At 47.2% G+C, this 18,636-nt stretch overlaps 1 protein-coding gene across 4 annotated transcripts in view; it reads left to right on the top strand.

Annotated features, from left to right (window-relative positions):
• LOC146789963 (fibroblast growth factor receptor substrate 2-like) overlaps positions 1-18,636 on the top strand; it is a 221,683-nt gene that overhangs the window by 71,186 nt on the left and 131,861 nt on the right. For 2 of the 4 annotated variants that reach the window (XM_085628283.1, XM_085628284.1), the window contains exons 2-3: positions 6,046-6,113; positions 7,669-7,855. In XM_085628283.1, coding sequence (XP_085484409.1) covers positions 6,048-6,113; positions 7,669-7,855 — 253 coding nt within the window. In that variant the 5' untranslated portion in view covers positions 6,046-6,047. The remainder of the gene's footprint in view (positions 1-6,045; positions 6,114-7,668; positions 7,856-18,636) is intronic. The other 2 variants (XM_085628285.1, XM_085628286.1) reach the window with 1 other exon arrangement.

Below are 18,636 nucleotides of genomic sequence, written 5' to 3' on the forward strand. Positions count from 1 at the left end.
GTAATGTGGCCATTCTTGTTTATTATAACTTTTCAACATGCTGCACAGCAGCTACACTGCTGTACTAAATAACTTAAAAGCAAAGGCCAAGCCAAAACCTCTGGCTAAGCACTTATAAGGTCCCAAAGGCGAGACCTATTGGCTATGCCAATGCTTGTTTTAACTTGCTTTGGACCATGGTCTGTTGGTGAAGAATGAGCCCCAATCTCCTAAAATGAAAGCAGATGGTTAAGGCGGAGTAAGAATACTTTGCATAGGAGAGCGGTCTCACCTCTGGAAAGCACAGGTAGCTAAAGAAATCACATCTACATGGAAATGATAGACTTCTAAACATATATGTGAGGTCTTAAGATCTGATGACACTTCTTGTGATGCCACTTCTTGTAAAGTCCTGGCTTGTGATGCCACTTCCTGTGATGTCAATTCCTATGCTGCCACATGTGATGTCACTTGCATGCTGCCTAACTAGGGTAGTCCCTCCCACTTCTTTTTTTAGGACTTGTGCCCTGGTTGTTTCTGTATCCTGATTTATCGTTGGTGTTGGCATCTCCTTGCACAGGGTGCACCCAATCAGACACAAGCAGCGCAATGAGTACAGGAAAGAGAATATTTCCGATCACTATTGCGCTTTATCTATGTTTGTCCCTTACTTGAACTTGTTCAACTGCTCCCAAAGAAGCTTGCCTGGCACACATTGTCCTTAATGCCGCCTGCCTCCAAGTATTTTTTCCAGCCCCTGGCTCCTCCCTTTCCCTCTACACCTTCGAGTAGAAGTGGTCATTGTCTCTTACTTGGGCACTGATCTTTCTCAGGGTCCTACAGTCCTTGATATTGTGCCGCTATCAGAAGGGAACGTAAGTATATTTTAGAGTCAGAATGATGGATTAAAGACACATTATTAAGAGCCTTAAGATGGCTTACAAGTATTGGTGCAAACTGTAGGCCACAGTCAAAACCAGCAGTCACTAGCTTGAATATCCAGAATTCTAGCAAACGGGAATCTCTGGAATTTGCAAATCTTTCTGATTATATTGGTAGATATTACGAGTTTGTTCCTTATAGTTAACTTTGAGCAGCAGCCAAAACTGCGTCCCACACATTGGCACATTATTACAACCTTGAGGCCGAAGGTTCCAGGGATATTCAGATTTGTGCCAATATTTTAAAGCTGATAAGATGTGTTTTTGCAGCAGTTCAGTCTTGACCTTGTTTGTTCCAGACTATTGGCTGCAACCTGGGTGACTTCCAAATACCGTATAAAGTAAAGATTGGGAAGAGGAATGCTCAGTACAAGAAATGAGGGGGAAGTAGCTGTTCCTCTGATCTGAAAGATTACGAATAAGCCAAAACTGTGTCGCCCCCATGAAACATGCTGAATTTGTCCCAGTGTAATTTGCCCACACTGGAACACATTCAGCAGCACACTCACATTGTCTGCTTTCGCTTATAAATAGCACCCCGCAGCGGGTGTAAGGACTTTTTTATTTTCAATTCCAGCTGGGCATAAAATAAAGGCCTCAATTAAAGGGCCATCAGCACTCATTATGTTGTATTTTATTCTGGGTGGGAGCTATCTGGAGCCTGGAGTGGAAGATATTACATACTGGCGGGTTTATCAAGGTCACTCCACACTTTCCCCCGATTAGACCAAAGTAGACAGGAGTTGGGGATTTTACATGAAAATCTGTCCACTACTGGGATAATCTTGATACAGAGACTTCACATAATTGAATGCATTTTCTGTGACCGAAATCTTGAGGAGACTGTAGGAATTCCTTATTTGATTTTGCTCTATAGCCTTGAAAAAGTCCAGGAGGACGAAACACGTGTCGGCTGCGGTGTTTTGGACTTGACTGTATGTAATTTTGCCTGTGAAGTAAGGAAGAATTGAACTTTTGTGGACTGGATCTTATCATTTCGACGGCACATTACCTAAGAAGAGATCGACTCTCAGATACTGGACTACTGTATGCTTGAGTGGTTTTATTTTTCTCTTTGGACATTGCAACCACACTTTACTTTGTGAAGTGCGGCCGATTAGCACCTCAGGTGACTCGGTGCATAGCACGATAGCACCACTGAACACTTATACTATGGACATTGTGGTTTCTATTCCAGCCAATGATTTTTGATAGATGTGCAGTCATTAAGGCTCATTAGAACATTGGAATGTTGGAAGCTCCATTGAAAACAATGGAGTAGCTCCGGGCTTATAATGACTGGTATAAGCCAGGAGCTCCAACATTCCAATGTTTCTTTGTTCACAGCTCTTGCTGTGAACAAAGGCTTCAGGGAGCCTGAGGGGATTTGAATCCCCTCGCGCTCCCTGAAAGCTTTGTTTATTTGTTAGAACATTCTGCTCTCTAGTGGCAGAATGTTCTAATAGCCTTATAGCCCTTCGTAGCAGGGCTATACCGGCTATTAAAGTCCTGCTGCTTTGTTAAAGTCCCTCGCCTTCGGCTCAGGCCTTTAACGATGCAGCGGGCCTTTGATAGCCGGTATAGCCCGCTACGGCGGGTTATAAGGCTATAGTCACCAATGCTTGTTCGGTATCACTAGATGCCAATGCAATGGAGAGAAGTTAAGGCTGTCCGCTTATCACTTCACAAGCGAAAAAGAAACTATGATTTGGAGGCTATTTTTTTAACTTTGTTCAACCTGTGAATGTAAGCTATATGCTTGTGCGGTCAAAATGTCAAATGTATCTGTCTGTATGAGTAATTACACTTATAATGATTTAAATCGCACTCATTAATTCTGTGAATTTGTTTTAGATCTACTCACCCAAGTGTTGCGTGTCGGAGCACTTTTATGACACACACACACACTCTCACTCACTCACTCATACAAGTGTGTAAATCAATGTACAAGAAATTTACCCAATTAATGAAGGCTACCAGGTGTATGAATCACATATCATCCATACTGGTAGCCATTGTATGTTAATAGTGTTGCTCTGGAAAAACACACATTTTTTAAATGTAAGTTAGTGGTTAGGTTGTCTGTACTAATAAGACTATTACTGCTCAAAAGAACCATGTTATTGCACTATTAGACTAGTGAAAGAAAGAGAGAAAAAAATATTCTAAACCTATGCTTCGCAGTTTGCATGCAGCTACTTGGTGTTGGTTCATAGCTCACTGAGTTATGTTAGAAGGATTGTAACTTATGTACTGAAAATAGTCAAATGATCTCTGTGACAATAGCATAAACAGGCACATTAACTCTCTGTGCTACTTTAAGACCAGTCAAAACTGTGACTAGACAAAACAAAGATCTCTCCAGGAAGTGCATTAACTATCAGAGTTATCATAATCCTCTGAAAATGTTATGTACACAAAGATCTCTACATCAGGTGCTTCAACCGAGTAAGATATTTTAAAATGCAACTTGTTTGTGACCAATTACATAAGCTAGACGAGATTTACTTGCACATTTGTACTTGTTGTTAATTTATTTACAGCAGAGTTTTTGTTTTTTGTTTTAAAGAACTGTTTATTCTCAGACTCCACCTGCCTTGACCCTGCCCCTCGTGGCTCCACCCCCTTTCTGCTGCCGCATCTTGACTCCCATGTATAGGATCATGGAGTATTTTTTTCCATTTCCAGCACCTGGTATGTTGCATTAACAAGGGTGACTAACTATGAAATAGAGTTTTGCTATGGGCCTTAGTCCAGTTGGTTTCATCGAATATTATTGCTCCCATAATTCATATTTGTTAAATGAAGCCCACAGACTCTGATCCTGGCTTCTATCGACAAGGAGTGGAGTGATTTGGCAGATCAAACCCCACATTTTATCTTAAATGTTTACCAATGAAACCCTGGAAAAGACCTTCGATTACCATAGAGTTTCCTGGCGGCACTGTCATTCTTTGATGGTGGTTCCATTTTGCAAGGGTGTGGTTATATTTAGTTTTGATGGCATTTCGCACACGCTTCCACTACGCACTTAGCAAAGACCCATCTCAAACATCAACCAGGTGGTGTTTTGCCAAACCACACAAACTGGCCTATTTCTGAGCCACTTCTCCTACTGTTGAGTGCATTTTATTGTGACAAGTTACTATTTCACTATAGATGTGAGCTGGTCCAATTTCTACAGTGTGACTTTCAGCACCCCTAGATTTCAGTCAGTAGCACTGAGCATGCTGGTACTCGTCAGTTTTATTTTTCCCATACTAGACATTGGATTAGATGTCCCAGCACGCTCGCTGTTGACTGAAGAAAGCAGGACTGTCAAAGTCACTCTCATAGCATGTTAAAATCGAGAGTATAGTGACTAGTTGGCTTCATGTCACGGGACACTTCTCTCCTTTCCTGCACTTTTCTTTAAAATATCATTGCTCTCAGGTGTGTTTATCAGTTGGCTCACATAAAATGAACCAAGACGTCAGCTCTCAGAGTGTAATTGTGAATGCATTTATGTAGCGCTTGTTACCCCTGACTAAGCACTTTTAGGCGAGTAGCATGCTACTCCGGAACCCAAAAAGGATTAGAGGCAGTGCTTTAAATGGGCCGGTACTGTCCGGTAGGGAGTACCAGCACTGTTTAGGTCTCGCCTGACCCAGCGCATGCGCTGGTCTGGCGAGACTTATTAAGAGGGCTCCAAAAAGTGCTACCAGGCCAGCCTAGAGCTACAGTACATGTGCGCGAGCGCGCGCGACGCTTTTAACGCGATTACTTTCATTTTCGCGGCCCCACTGCCGCTTTGATGTTTGATCACGATCACTTTGGCGGCCGCACGGCCGCTTGGCATAGCCAACAGGTCTCGCTTTTGGGAACTTATAAGTATTTAGTTATGCAACTGTTGCATGGCTAAACACTTATAAGGTCCCAAAGGCGAGACCTATTGGCTATGCCAATGCTTGTTTATTTTGAGTGGGAGAGTACCAGCACTTCTCAAGAGAAATGCTATACTTTTAATTGGAGAGTACCGGCACTTCTCAGAAACAAGCAGGTGCTCTGGTACAGAGTACCTGCACTTCTATTTTACCATTTCAAGCACTGATTAGTGGTGAATTAGTATAGGGAAATAATAAATTAATTTGAGCGGTGGACATGTGAGTTTATTTGGATTGAAAAAAGATAGTGGAGGGAAAGTAGAGGGAAGGGTTTGTGTTTATATAGCGCTTGGTACCCCTGATGAGGTTTTGAAGCACTTTTTGGCGAGTAGCACGGTACTCCGGAAGCCAAAAAGAATTTGTTGTGAATTAGTATAGGGCAATGTAAAATTAATTTTAGTGGTAAACATGTTAGTCTGTTGTTTGGATTGAAAAAGGATAGTGGAGGGATACAAGAGGGAAGGGTTTGCATGCATATAGCGCTTGTTACCCCTGGTAAGGCATCAAAGCGCTTTTTGGCTAGTAGCACAGTACTCGGGAACCACCCAAAAACCTGATGTGTGTACTCAAAATCCCAAACTAGAAATATTGTGTCCCGGTGACATGCAGTCCTCTGGTCAGCCAATTCATCGTCGGTATGCAATCCTCTGTGGTGGGAAGGCTTCACTTATAAATAAATGCAAGTCTCTCATCGATGTTTACCTTGTTGGGTGAGTGTCTAGAAAGTCACGAGACGGTTTACAGTTTAAAAATGTGGAGTTGAACTGTAACTACCGAAGCCTCCTCTCGCAACTGGGCAAAGGTGTATTAAGACTCACTCAGGCAAGAAGGCCCTTCTAGATTATTTAATTATTCATACATTGTATTTAACTATTTTTTTTGCAGAAGCTTAAAAATGTTGGCGAAGAAGCGCGCTGGAATTTTTTTGAGATTTAAGATTTTGATACCAAGGTCCGCATTAAAAGAGAAATCACTCCCAATTTGGACTCTGTCGAGGGAATATATATATATCTTCACTCACCCAATCCCTACTGCAGCTAAGCATGGAGGATTGCTGACTACGAGGAAGTAGTTAACGGCATCCTAGATTACTTGAGTATAATCCAGGTCACTTCAAAACTGGCTTTTTAAATGACTAAAATAGTTTCACTGCACATTTATCATTAACGCGTTTTTTTTATTTTTTATATTTTTAACAAAAGTCATGGGTACCGCGTGCTGTTGCCCGGAGTACAGCAAAGATCTGCCGGACTGCGAAAACAAGTTCAAGGTACGTGTTCGGTCGATGTGTGCGATTTGCGTCAGAAAATTATCACATTGTTGCTAAACTAGCAGGTGCATTCAAGTATGTTACGAAGCTGCTCGCTTTCCATAGCCCGATTTCAGTGCATGGAGGGCGTCCCAGCGGGCAAAACTCCATTTTGCCTGGAGCACTGAAAATCTTTTAATTGTTTTTGGACCCTTCACCTTGTTTGCCCAGGCCGGTAGTTATGTCTAGTGGCCTGAAGGCTCCATGCCTGCGCACCCCCCCCCCCCTTTCTCCCACTTAACCCATGCGACTTGGACAAGGCTATATAAAAATAAATTAAAAGTGTCCAACTAATTCAATCTATTTTTGGCAAAGAGGTTCTGCTCGTTCGCTTGTGCATTCATAGCTCGCTACCCTGTGAGTGCTGGGGCTTCAGTCTGTTTATTGAGCCTAACCCTAAACCCTGTCTTCAACCATAGCCTGACTAGGCTCAGGTCTGTCGTCAATACTGACTTTACCACAAGCCGCTTCCCTTTGGTGCTTGATGGGATACATAGAAGTGGGTTCCAGTGACTTGGGTGTTCAAATGTTTCCACCCAGATGCAAAAGAGGGGAGGTGTGTTTTTTTCCAGCAGCATATTTTCACAAATGTTCAACCCGTGATGTTAGATTCCATGGAATGTTTTCGGTGGACGCCTCCTTATCAACGGGTTAATTATATCGGGGTACCACAATCTTGAAGTAATTACATGGGGACATCAAAAATAATGAATGAGAAAGGTTCGTAGGGAAACTGGAAAGCAGTAACTTGTGGGGGGAAAGGTGACGAGCAGGGTAAGGAATATGGTAGGTGGAGTGAAATTGGAAGAAAATGAGGGATGGGAAGAGGGGGTATGGGAGCAGCCAGGTCAAAAAGAAAAAAAAGGAATGAGAGGAATGGGATAAGGCTTATGGTAAATGGTTTAATAAGAAAAAGTGAAAGTAAAGATGAAAGTAAGAGAGAGGAGGGTCTCCTGGGAGTTCTCTGCCACCTTTAATTTTTTTTTTTAAATGAGGGTATTCTGAGATTTATCTTGTATTTAAAAATCTAAAGAACCCTGAATAATTTTTTAAAAGTCAAATCCATTTTAAGCATCTAGCCTGTGTATTTTTAGCATCTAGCTAAGTGAGTTCCATATGAACAAATATCGTGCATAATGCGTTTGATTGTTTTAATATGAGTGCAATCTTGCATTTTTTAATTAGTAACTCTATTCTGGCTGTATTTGTAACTATTTCAATTAACTGAATCAATAAGCATTTTATTAATTCGTTCATATAATTGATGTGTATGTACATCGTGTAACCCTCTTATTACGCTGGCAAAGCACATTTTCTTTTTCTGCCCCAAAAAATATATCAAATGGGATTTTGGCGCCACCAAGTGCTTATTATAACTATTGCAGGCAAGCTAGACACGTTGATTTTGCGTTTTTTCTTGTTTCAATTGCAACGTGATTTGTTAAGCTTTACTGTCCACACATCCAACGTTTTGAAATGTACAACCTTTCTAACGTTGGGTTCTTCATTTTTAAAGGTCACGAACATGGACGACGAGGGCAAGAAGAGATGTCCAGGAGAAATGCACTTTACAGACACTGACCTCGTTTTCTATCTAAAAAGGGGCGGCTTTGTAAAATGGCCGTACTATTCCCTAGTTCGCTACGGTTATAACTCAGAAGTGTTTTCCTTCATCTGTGGCAGCAGATGTCAGACTGGGGAAGGTGCGTATGTTCCGGTTTTACAGTCCTAGATTGAAATTTACTTAAGAAAATCCCATGAAACTTTGTGCAGGCCGTTGAACAATTAAGCAAATGGCTGAACTAATGCATAACGATTAACCGAGAGAAGGCCTGTGTTTAGAAGACCGTATAGCTAGTGACTTTTGAATGACTTTTTAAAAAAAATCCCAAACCAGAAAACGTGGTAAACTAACAGGGTTGAATTGGGATCGAAAATGGGCCTGGGCACACCAAAATAAAGTGGCTCACATTTGCGTATTGCCTTTCCGCAAAACACTGTTTAAGCAAAGGTTTATGAAAAGAATGTGGGCGGGGCCGTGGGGGAGGGGGGGGGCATGTTCTATTAACTTCACTTAGATAAAAAAAATGCACAGATTAGTTCACACTGCTGAGCCACACATGAATGCAAGTGAGACCACTTCTGCTCAGGCCCCCTGCCCCACTCACAGGGGCGTAACACAGGTCCCAGCATCCCCCGCGGTGCGAGTGGGGAGCCCCCAAGCTCCAGGTGGCCCCCTCCACATAGTACTCCGTCCTGAGAGCTCCTGATTGAGCTCGGAGGGGGCCCCTCCACTTACCTTGCTGGGGGGCCTCCTCAAGTTTCGTTACGCCACTGCCCACTCAATCAGCATACATTAATGGGCCGGCCCAGCGAGAGAAAGGGAATGAAACCTCAGCTCATCTGCCTCTAGAAAGGCCACTCGGGCACCCATTGGGCTGCTGAAGGCATCCTAACAGCACAGGCAGCCCCCAGGCTGCCCAAAAAAGCACCCACAGCTGGAACTCTGCTACCGGCCCTTCGGCCATTTCCCGAGTGCCTGCGTTACCAATCTGACGCTGTAATCTAAGGAGAAGTAGTGCAGACGTAGTATGCTTCCTTCTCTCCGTGAGATCTACTTTTTCCCTAGACATGTTGTTGGAAACGGGTAGCGTGGTGCAGAGCGGGCGGGCCAAACTCCGGAGGAAATGTGCAAAGCATCCACGCAGTACACACAGGCGACACACAAGGCACACTACAAAAAGAGACACTACACCAGTTTAGGTAAAAGAACTATTGTATTGTCCAAAACCACAAGGTGTCAGGTAATCTCTACACTGCGCCAACTGGCGCGGGGTCAAATTTACAGGGGGGAATTATATACAGGGCAGGGCCAATCGGGCCCCTGCCGGAATCATTGCGATCTAGCAGATACTAAACGTAAGTCCATTAGCTGCAACCTGCAATAAAATACATCAGGGCATGACGTTGAACATTAGGTCGGCACACCTGTACAGGAAACCTCACTGCATCACAATATACCTGACCGTCCTGGGCATCCCCTTAGGCAGGAAATTAGGGTAGGCAGTGCACCAATACATCAAACCCTGGCCTCTGAAACTAGCGCTGCACAGAACAAATGACTAGCACTTTAAATCAGGCATCTAAACATAGGGCTACACAGGGCGATGCACTAGCGCGTTAAAACATGTCCTGTAACATAGCGCTTAAACATGGCCTGTAAATATGGCGCCAACCCTGGCATTTAATCATGTTCCTCAGCATTACAGTAGGTCAGGGCATCCACGGTCGTGATGAGGAAGGGACCCTGGGGCCCCACTCCGGGACTCGCTTCAAATGCGGCCCCCCAAGGTCCCAAACAGTAGCAAGCTCTTGGAGCCCTAAACGTAGCGAGCGGTGGAGGCATTAAACATTGCTTGCCCCTACCCCTGGCACTTGCTAGGAGCCTTTCTGGAGCCACACTGGTGCAGGGGGGGCGGGCACCGACAATGTGCCCCGTCACCCTCACCATCCCCCGCTCCTCAAAAAGGCCCCTTCGTGGGGGAGCCTGCCCTCCAGGTGCTTTAAATCGATTCTGGGGGCCCGATGCAGCTGCCCGCTGTCAAGTGGGGCAGCTGAGGACCACCCACACTCAGGTGGTCCCGGGGGGGGGGGGGGAGGCGAGCACCGACAATGCCCCGATGCCTCCCCCCTTAAGCGCGGACCAAGGCTCCACTCACCGGCACTCTTGAAGGACTTCGCCCAGGTTCCCGCTGGGGACCCGGGACTCCGACGATGCTCCCGCTTCGCGGCTCCACACGGGGCTTCCCTCGGCTTCCCCCGGGCCCCCTCCTGGGACCCGGGACTTCGACGCAGCACTCGGGGCTCTCCTCCGGCTCCGGAGGGCCCCCACCACGGAGCGAAGTCTCCGTCGACCTCCGGGCTGCTTCTTGGCTTCCTGCCGTCCGGCAGCCAATCCGTGCGCGGCTGTCGCGGGGGCGCGGCCGATGACGCGGCCGGGGCTCCTGTTGCCGGGCAATGCCTCGAAGCGTTCCTCAGGACCGCGCGGCCTTGATTCCAGCCGCGTCAGCCCTTCCCTCGCTCCGGGGGCCGCGGCGGTGATTTCAGCGGTGACAAAGTGCAGGGTGGGCACCCGCTAGTATAAATGAACAACACCGCGTGGCGGCACACACACGGGGTGGGCTCCCGATGTTGTAAATGTGCGGCGGCGCCACAAATGGGGGTGGGCACCCGCTTTGACCAAGGCAGTTCTCCCACACTCACCAGCCGGGCACAGTCAATTAGGAAGGTAGCGCTCACCAGCTATCGCGCTCTCCTTCCACAGGCAGCTAGAATATAGCGCTCTCTCCCTGCAGGCGGCTTATACATAGCTCTCTCTCTCTGCAGGGACTGCAGTCCGTCCCCAGATAGCGCTCACCAAATATAGCGCTCTCCTTCCTTGGGCAGCTTGAATACAGCGCTCTCTCCCTGCAGGCAGCTTGTAAATAGCGCTCTCTCTTTGCAGGCGGCTGGTAAATAGCGCGTTCTGGTTCCTGCCCCTTGGTTGAGGGGTTTCTTGAGGGGGGGGGAAGTTGCGTTGGTGGCTGCAGGCGGACTACTCAGTCTCTGCCTGTCGTCCCTGGATTCTCCTCTCGCCGGGCCAGATCAGTGGGTAGTTCAGGATCCCTCACTCACTTAAAGGGCAGTGCCTAAACCCTGTCACCTTCAGAGGCATAGGTCCCTGACTGATCCTACCGCCTAAAACTCCTGCGAGGGCTTCTCCAGGTTTGCGTTGCCCCAACTATATCTTTCCCTCGCCCTGTGGACAGTAGGGGGGGGGTAGGTAGGCTCAGGGCCCAGCACACAGGCCTATGTGGCGGTAACCCCTGGCAGCAGGTCCCCTCTCTCCCACGTCCACCCTCTGACTGACTGCATGGCAACCCAGCTCCTCCCTTTAGACGCCCCTCACCCCACCTTCCAGACAGTGCCAGAAGCTTCTAGAAGCATCTGGGGAAACTGGCTCTAACTGGCCTAGGGGGAGGGGTAGAGCACCCTGGGTGCCAGGCTTCCCTCCAAAAGCTGGGGCTGCTGGGAAATAACGCCTAGACTGTCAACCCAGCTCAGTCAAACGGCGCAACCACACAGCTCTGGCATCCATTTTAAGTTACATGTTTAAAATGGGGAAACTCAGTCTGCACACATTCAATCTTTGCATTTACACATTTAGTTTCCCCGAAAAGCGAAAAATTTCAGGAAAAAGGGCCAAGTCCAACACATGTCAACACAGGGCGTGTAATACTTTCTAATTTTCCAACAAATCCTGACAACAATTGATATTTTTTACTGTTGACAGACATTGCTGAGGGTTGTGCTCCGAGTGTGCAGGTGGTGGACGCTGCAATCACTTTTGGGGACTGGGACTTATTACTTTGACACAGAGCAAGTGAGAGAAAGGCAGGAAAGGGAGAAAGAAGAAGGATGAGAAAGCTAGGAAAACGGGGATAAAAGAAAACATTAGTGAAAATGAACCAGCAAGAGTGAGTTGAAGATACAGGAAGTGTAGATTGGTGGAACCAGCAAGAGTGAGTTGAAGATACAGGAAGTGTAGATTGGTGGAACCAGCAAGAGTGAGTTGAAGATACAGGAAGTGTAGGTTGGTGAAACCAGCAAGAGTGAGTTGAAGATACAGGAAGTGTAGATTGGTGGAACCAGCAAGAGTGAGTTGAAGATACAGGAAGTGTAGGTTGGTGAAACCAGCAAGAGTGAGTTGAAGATACAGGAAGTGTAGATTGGTGGAACCAGCAAGAGGGAGTTGAAGATAGGGTAAGTGTAAGAAAAATACATTAGGTGGATCTAGGAAGCTTTGATATTTGCCAACATTTGAATTTCAAAGCTCCAGTGGAGACTGTTTAAGAAAAACTTTAGGGCCCTGTACTTAGCATTATAAATATCATTTTTTTAAATTAAGCTCCCGGGTAAGAGCAGTGCAAACATATTATGCACCCTAATGAAGTCAAGCCTATTGGTTTCAATTTAAATTCAGACAACGGGCACATTCATAAACGCTATATTTACGCAGAAGCACTCCCTAAGAGAACCCAGCAATCACTGCAACTGAGAGGCTAGTAAGGGGGTAAAATGTATTCAATGGAACTATTTGCCCTGCTTAAAACCATGTAATCTTTTGTCAAGAAATGCAAGGAAAAATTATGGCTTTGAAAGAAGAGCACTCTGTATTTTACCACTATTGGGCTCTTTATGAATGTTTTGATTTTGCAAAGTTCTCAATTTTCTTAGATCCGCTTGTCAGTAGCTCAGTGCATATTTTGTCTTTGCAGTCTAGCACTTCCAGTGGTGTGTATCCATTTACAAAATAAGAATGCAAATTAATAACGTGATTTCGATGAGACACTGACACATGGAGCTGGGAAACATAAGAGTTGTGAGGCTGTGATCAATGTCTAAAAGGTTTATTCAAATCCTTTATTTAATGCAGAAGAAAGCCGCACCCCTAAGATCCACAGTAGTTTTTGTTAATTGACCATTGATTTGCCGGTTCTAAAGCTTTAAAGAAAGAGGTATAAGGGGAATTTTTGGTTGAGTTGAAATTGTGATCAATTTTTAATATAGTTTGGAGAAATTAACAATAATTAGTTGTAGAGAAGCACTGAATATTTAAAGGGTAGGGTTATGAGAGGATTAAAATATAAGAAATATCCAAAGGAGGACTTGAGTTTTGGGAAAATCAGTATTTGGTATATTTAAAGACATGTGAAAGGTTATGGATGTCCTGTAATGTACCGCAAGGCTTTCTTTACTTTACTGCATCGCAACATATATGCATATTTTCTTTTTACACCAACTTTCTTTCAACTAGTCAGAAAAGAATTACTTGAATGGCTCATTAAGAGGTATATTTATTTCACTGGCTCTTTTAATATTCCCTTGATCAGGAGACCTATTCAGAGCATCTAATATGCATTACATTAAAAAACTTGACATTTAAAGAAAATCAAGCAAAGGAGCAATGACAAATTCAATGTTTTATTTCAAACTATAAGTAGCAGACAGAGCAAGCTTAGCCCGATACCATTCCCTAAATCTAAGAATTGAACAGCATTAAATCACTCACTTTTCAGCACTGAAACAGGAAAATAAATCCCATCCCTTTTCTTAGTTGCACAATGCAGTGGTACATTGTCAAAAATAACTCTTCGTTGTCATGTAAACAGTGTGTGCCAATTTGATTTATAAATTATATATAGTTGTTTTCACAATACTATGGTCATCAATTAATGAGTTCTTTAAGATTGTGCAATTCAAATGTAAGTTTATTACTCCAAATCTTGGACTCCATAAGTCATTTATTATGGTTGTACACACAGCATGTTCTTCCCAGTACCCAACACGTGTTTCGTCGAATACATTGACTTCATCTGGGCTATAGTTGTAAAAAGAAATAAAAGAATAGGAATTCCTAGCTTGGCATTATATAGTACATTACAAGGCAACAACCATTGCCACCATCAATCGCTGTAAGTTTTCCTTAATGCATGCGATCATAGTACACAATAGTATTCATACATTTATATATTATATCTATATGAGAAGACGTGCAACCGGTTAGACCACCTAGTGTTTGTATCTGATAGAGACATCTAGCTGCAGATTCCTTAACCTAGAATATCCCCAGGCGTCAGACTGGATCTGGAAAATCCTTTTTCCCAGCAATACCTCTGCACGCCGGGAGGCGGCACCGCTTTGCTCCGTCCTGACGCCGCCCATGTCAGCGACGTCAATGGAGCCCTGTAAGCCGCCCACGGCGAGCTGATGTCAGTTTTTTCTTCTTTTCCGCGTCCTAACGCGGATCCGGGAGAGTAATACTTCTGGCCTGTCTTTATATTTTCTGGCCTTCTCGACGCCCCTTTTTTGCGTCATGGAACAGTGTGTTCGATGCCTGTGGGCTTCAAACTGTGTCGGTACTGCTCGCGCAAGATGTCGGCAACGGACCCGCATGAAATCTGTATGTGGTGCTTGGGCGAGCACCATGACTCCGTGGAGTGCAACGCTTGCCAACAGCTGCGACCCAAAGCCCTGTGGGAACGCCGCATGAAGCTGTTGTCTGCGCGGATGTCCCGAACTGGACCCTCACGACGCGGGTCTCCTTCTCCGGCGGAATTGTCAACATGGCGCCGGCGATCAAACGACGACGTTCCTGTTTAGGGCAGGTCCTGGGAACATTGCCATCCTTCGCCTCCCTCTGGTAAGCACAATGCGGAAGTCTCCCAAGTCGTCGGCTTCACGCCGACATCATGTTGGGGCCTATAGCTCACGGTCTTTGCCACATTCTGGCCCCCAGCTGTCGGAACCCGCATACCCCGCGTTTCCGGGTGCCAGGGCGACTCGTCCTCAGATGGATGACTACTGCAGGGCTCTGCAGTCCTTTCTTGCATTACACCCCCCTCTCTGGCGTGCCTTCCAGCCCCACAGGTGGGGTAGGGTCTCGGGTCGAGACTCCGCCGGAGGGTTTACCCTCGGCTCTGACTGAGCGCACTGACTCTGACTCCAGAGTCGCCGCAACATCGGGACAGGGCCCGGAGGGGCATCCCACGGTGTCTAACCCTCCCTTGGTGCCAGCGCACAGCCTTCCGGGGCTCCCTGCGACATCGCTGGAGGTGGCTGTGGCACGGTGTACATCGCTGCTTTGGTGCACTCTCTCCCCGCAGGTTTCCACCTCCGGTGACGTAGAGTCGGTGCCGGTCCGACCCCGAGCGGTTGACAACCTTTCGGAGGTCGCTGACGCCGGCTCAACTCAGATGGCCGACGCCTCTACGGAGGTCGCCGGCGCCAGTTCGACTCTGGCAACCGAGGCCTTTTCGAAGGGCACCGGCACGGCTCCGGCAGCCAAAACCTTTTCGAAGGTCGCAGGCTCGGTTCCGGCAGCCGAGGCCTTTTCGAAGGTCGCAGGCTCGGCTCCGGCAGCCGAGGCCTTTTCGAAGGTTTCCGGCGCGGCTCCGGCAGCCGAGGCCTTTTCGAAGGTCGCAGGCTCGGCTCCGGCAGCCAAGGCCTTTTCGAAGGTTTCCGGCGCGGCTCCGGCAGCCAAGGCCTTTTCGAAGGTCGCCGGCATGGCTCCGGCAGCCGAGGCCTTTTCGAAGGTCGCCGGCGCGACTCCAGCAGCCGAGGCCTTTGCGAAGGTCACAGGCGCCGGCATGCCTCCGGCAGCCGAGGCCTTTTCGGAGGTCGCCGGCTCGGCTCCGACAGCCGGGGCCTTTTAAGACGTCGCCGGTCCCGGCGCCGGCTCAATTACGGCAGGTGAGGCCAACTCCACTACAACAGTCGAGGCCTTTTCAGAGGTCGATGACGCCGGCTTGGCGTCACCTCAGCGCTGTTCAATGCAACCATCTTCTGGTTCATTGGTGGAGGATGTACTCCCAGGTTCACCACCTCCTGAGTCACTTCAACGCTCTCCGGAGTGCACGCAGATGAGGCATTGGCCTACTCCTTTTGCTGAGTTTCTCTTGAGCGGCCGGATTAGCTTGCGTCCATCCCCTACTGATAGCTTGCTGTCCCCACGTCGTGGTGCCACGGAAACTAGTGGGACGTTTGTCAGGGCTGTTTGCAGGGCTACAGCCATTTTACGCATGCAGCCGCCCTCTGTCTCTAGGCCTTCAGAGCCTTTGCAGGAACTTCTCCACCAGGGCGCGTGGAACGTGGAGTCATTATTGCCATTTGCGGAGTCATTATTTGACATCCTTCTTGGGACGTGGGCGAGACCCTCTTCGGAGGACCCCGTGGATCGTGCTGTAGCACATCGCCATCGGCCTGCTTCCACTGACCCCACCTGTTTGACCCTCCATCCTGGAGCTGGAGGACTTGTGCTTGAGGCAGCTCTCTCTATCACTCCTGTTCCGTTGCACCCTCCCACTCGTGAGTCTCAGTGGTTGGAGTCATAGGGCCGTGATGTGTTTGCATCCGCCAGCTCGGCACTTCGGTCCCTGAACACTTTTTGTGTGTTTGCTCGGGCTACATTTGCCCTTTGGGACGCTGTCGAGCAGCTCCTTGCCGGACAGCTCGCGTGCCGATCTAGTCCGCATTATCAGTGATGGCGCATTTTTCAATTTGGTCTGCCATGGACACCACGGACTCGGTAGGTCGTGCTATCGCCAGGTCGGTTGTCCTGCGCCGCCATGCGTGGTTGCACAATGGTGTTTTCCCACAACATATTCAGGAGCGACTTAGAGTTCTGCCATTTGATGGGATCACTCTTCTTGACACCCATGCTGACTCGGCGGTGCGACGACTCATGTCTATGGTTGATTCTCTTCCCAGGTTTTAATCCTGTTGAAGGATTTTGGAATACGTGATGGTGCCGGCACGTTCTTTTGTGTTGCCCTTGAAGGCTTACTGAGGTTCTCCGTTGTGTGGCTGTTCAGCTGTTTTATTTCCTTCTGGTACAGTGGTATGACTGTATTGCCTTTTGTTTGAGCCTCTGCCTACGAGCGTATCTCAAGAGGGACCCTTCTTTTTGTAGGGTGCTACCTTACCCTATGTGGGGTATTTGTATGCAATTATATTGCTACTCTTCCCTAGGCACATTTGCCACAAGTTAATTCATCCTACTATTGTAGGATATCAAATCTGGTGAGATCCATGGGCTTCATTTCACTTCAGGGGTGGCGTATTAGTTGTCTACGGTGAGTCCGTAACACATCCTCGCTTCCATAGGGATGTCCGTTCCATGATATTTGCTTCAGAGTTATGCCACGCCTATTCCTTCCGGGCGTGTTCTTGCAGCCTCGCTGTGCACATCTTGCTTGTCTACAGGTGGACATGCGCCCCTGGGGGGCAGGCTCTTCTGGTCAGTTCCAGAACGGTATCTTCTGTATTCTGTGAATACTTGCATTCTTGGTGCATGCATATTATGCTCTAGGTCTAAAGCTTCCCCGACCAGGTTTCCGGTTACTTGTTTCCTGCAGAACGCAGGGTCTGGTTACTTCGTTCCTGTCCTCCGCATATTTCTTGATTCTCAAGGAGTGACTATTCTCCACATTCTCCTACTTAGTGTATATATCGTAGGTTATACACGCCACAGGGGTGCTCCCATTCTAGGTTCTTTTGACCTAGTATTAGGCCTTCTTGCACACACTCTCCTTTCGGGATACACTCCCCTATGTGTTACTGGCCCTGCCAGTTATCCGCTCACAGCAGCATTTTTTAATACATTTGGCTGCATGCCTACCTCCTGAGCTTGCGCCACGGTAACTCTTCTGTTGTCGCATGTCCTACAGTGTACACATTGTTATGCATTTTTTATTACGCACACAAGCCTTCTCTTGCGGCTCCTGTACTTCCCTGGACAGTCTTCAGACTGTCCCCTGGTTTAATTTTTTGGCAACTCATCTGGTGTATGTTCAGGCGGTATGCTCTACCATTCTCATGTTGTAGGGCTCCTTCTTTCATGGAGTCGCTGCATTTTCTCTTACGTGGGCACTGACCCTTCGTCTGTGTTTGGACGAGAGAGGTCTCACACCATCCCTCGCCAGCATGTGGTGCTTTTGCCGTCCCTTGTCCATGTTTATTTTGGAGTTCCTGGGTCTAATGTCAGTTGTGTATAATCTAAATGTCAGTTACCCAGGCATTGCGGTTCCCACAGTGTTTCCTAGGCCATTGACAACTTAGTTCTAATGGCACATGGTGGTTCTTTCCAAGACCCTCCCCCTATAGGGTATGGCTTTGGTATCTATTCTAAGTTAAGGAATCTGCGGCTAGATGTCTCTATCATATGGACGAGTTACTTACCTTCGGTAACAATGTATCTGGTAGAGACACAGTCTAGCCGCAGATTCCTTAATGCCCGCCCATCCTCCCCACTCTGCAAAGACCTTTTCATATGGTGTCTTTCCACCTGGCCCCTCTTCTAGGTGGTCTTGGTCTTCCAGAGGTGTGCTCTCGCTCCTCACTCTGGGGTAAGGTATGTTCTGCCTGGGGCCCTTCGGTCTCCCCTCTGTTCTCGTGTTTGGTTGGTAGTGTATTATCATGCCTTCCTTTGTGGCTGGGGGTGTTGTTCGGATTTCAAGCTCTTTGGCTCTCCATCAATGTTTTTTGGTGGTTATAATCTGTGTTTTCCGCTGTGTTCCAAAAACATGAGGTTCTTCTGCTTTTAATTCCCTCCCACCGCCCATGCCTGTGCTTCTTTCTATCTATGGCAATCACTCACATTGGAATTCTCTTGGTCTTACAGTCCTTTAATCACCATAAGGTCTGGGTACTGCACTTTCAGGTGGCCGTTCACTTGTCTGGCAACATGTTCCTTCCATATGGTGATTCTTTTCACCTCCCTTGTATGACAAGCTCTGGCTACCTTGTCATTTCGATTGTGCTCCAGCCGTAGCCCTCTCGAACAGGGGCACAGCTTGGCGCTTTGTTCGGCCATTGCTTGCAGCACAGGCTCTGTGAGCTCACTCCAGTCCTTTCTGGTACTGGGGGATTTATCAAATAATTTTGT

Source organism: Triturus cristatus, chromosome 10 (assembly GCF_964204655.1).
Source record: "Triturus cristatus chromosome 10, aTriCri1.1, whole genome shotgun sequence".
Classification (NCBI taxonomy): Eukaryota; Metazoa; Chordata; class Amphibia; order Caudata; family Salamandridae; genus Triturus; species Triturus cristatus.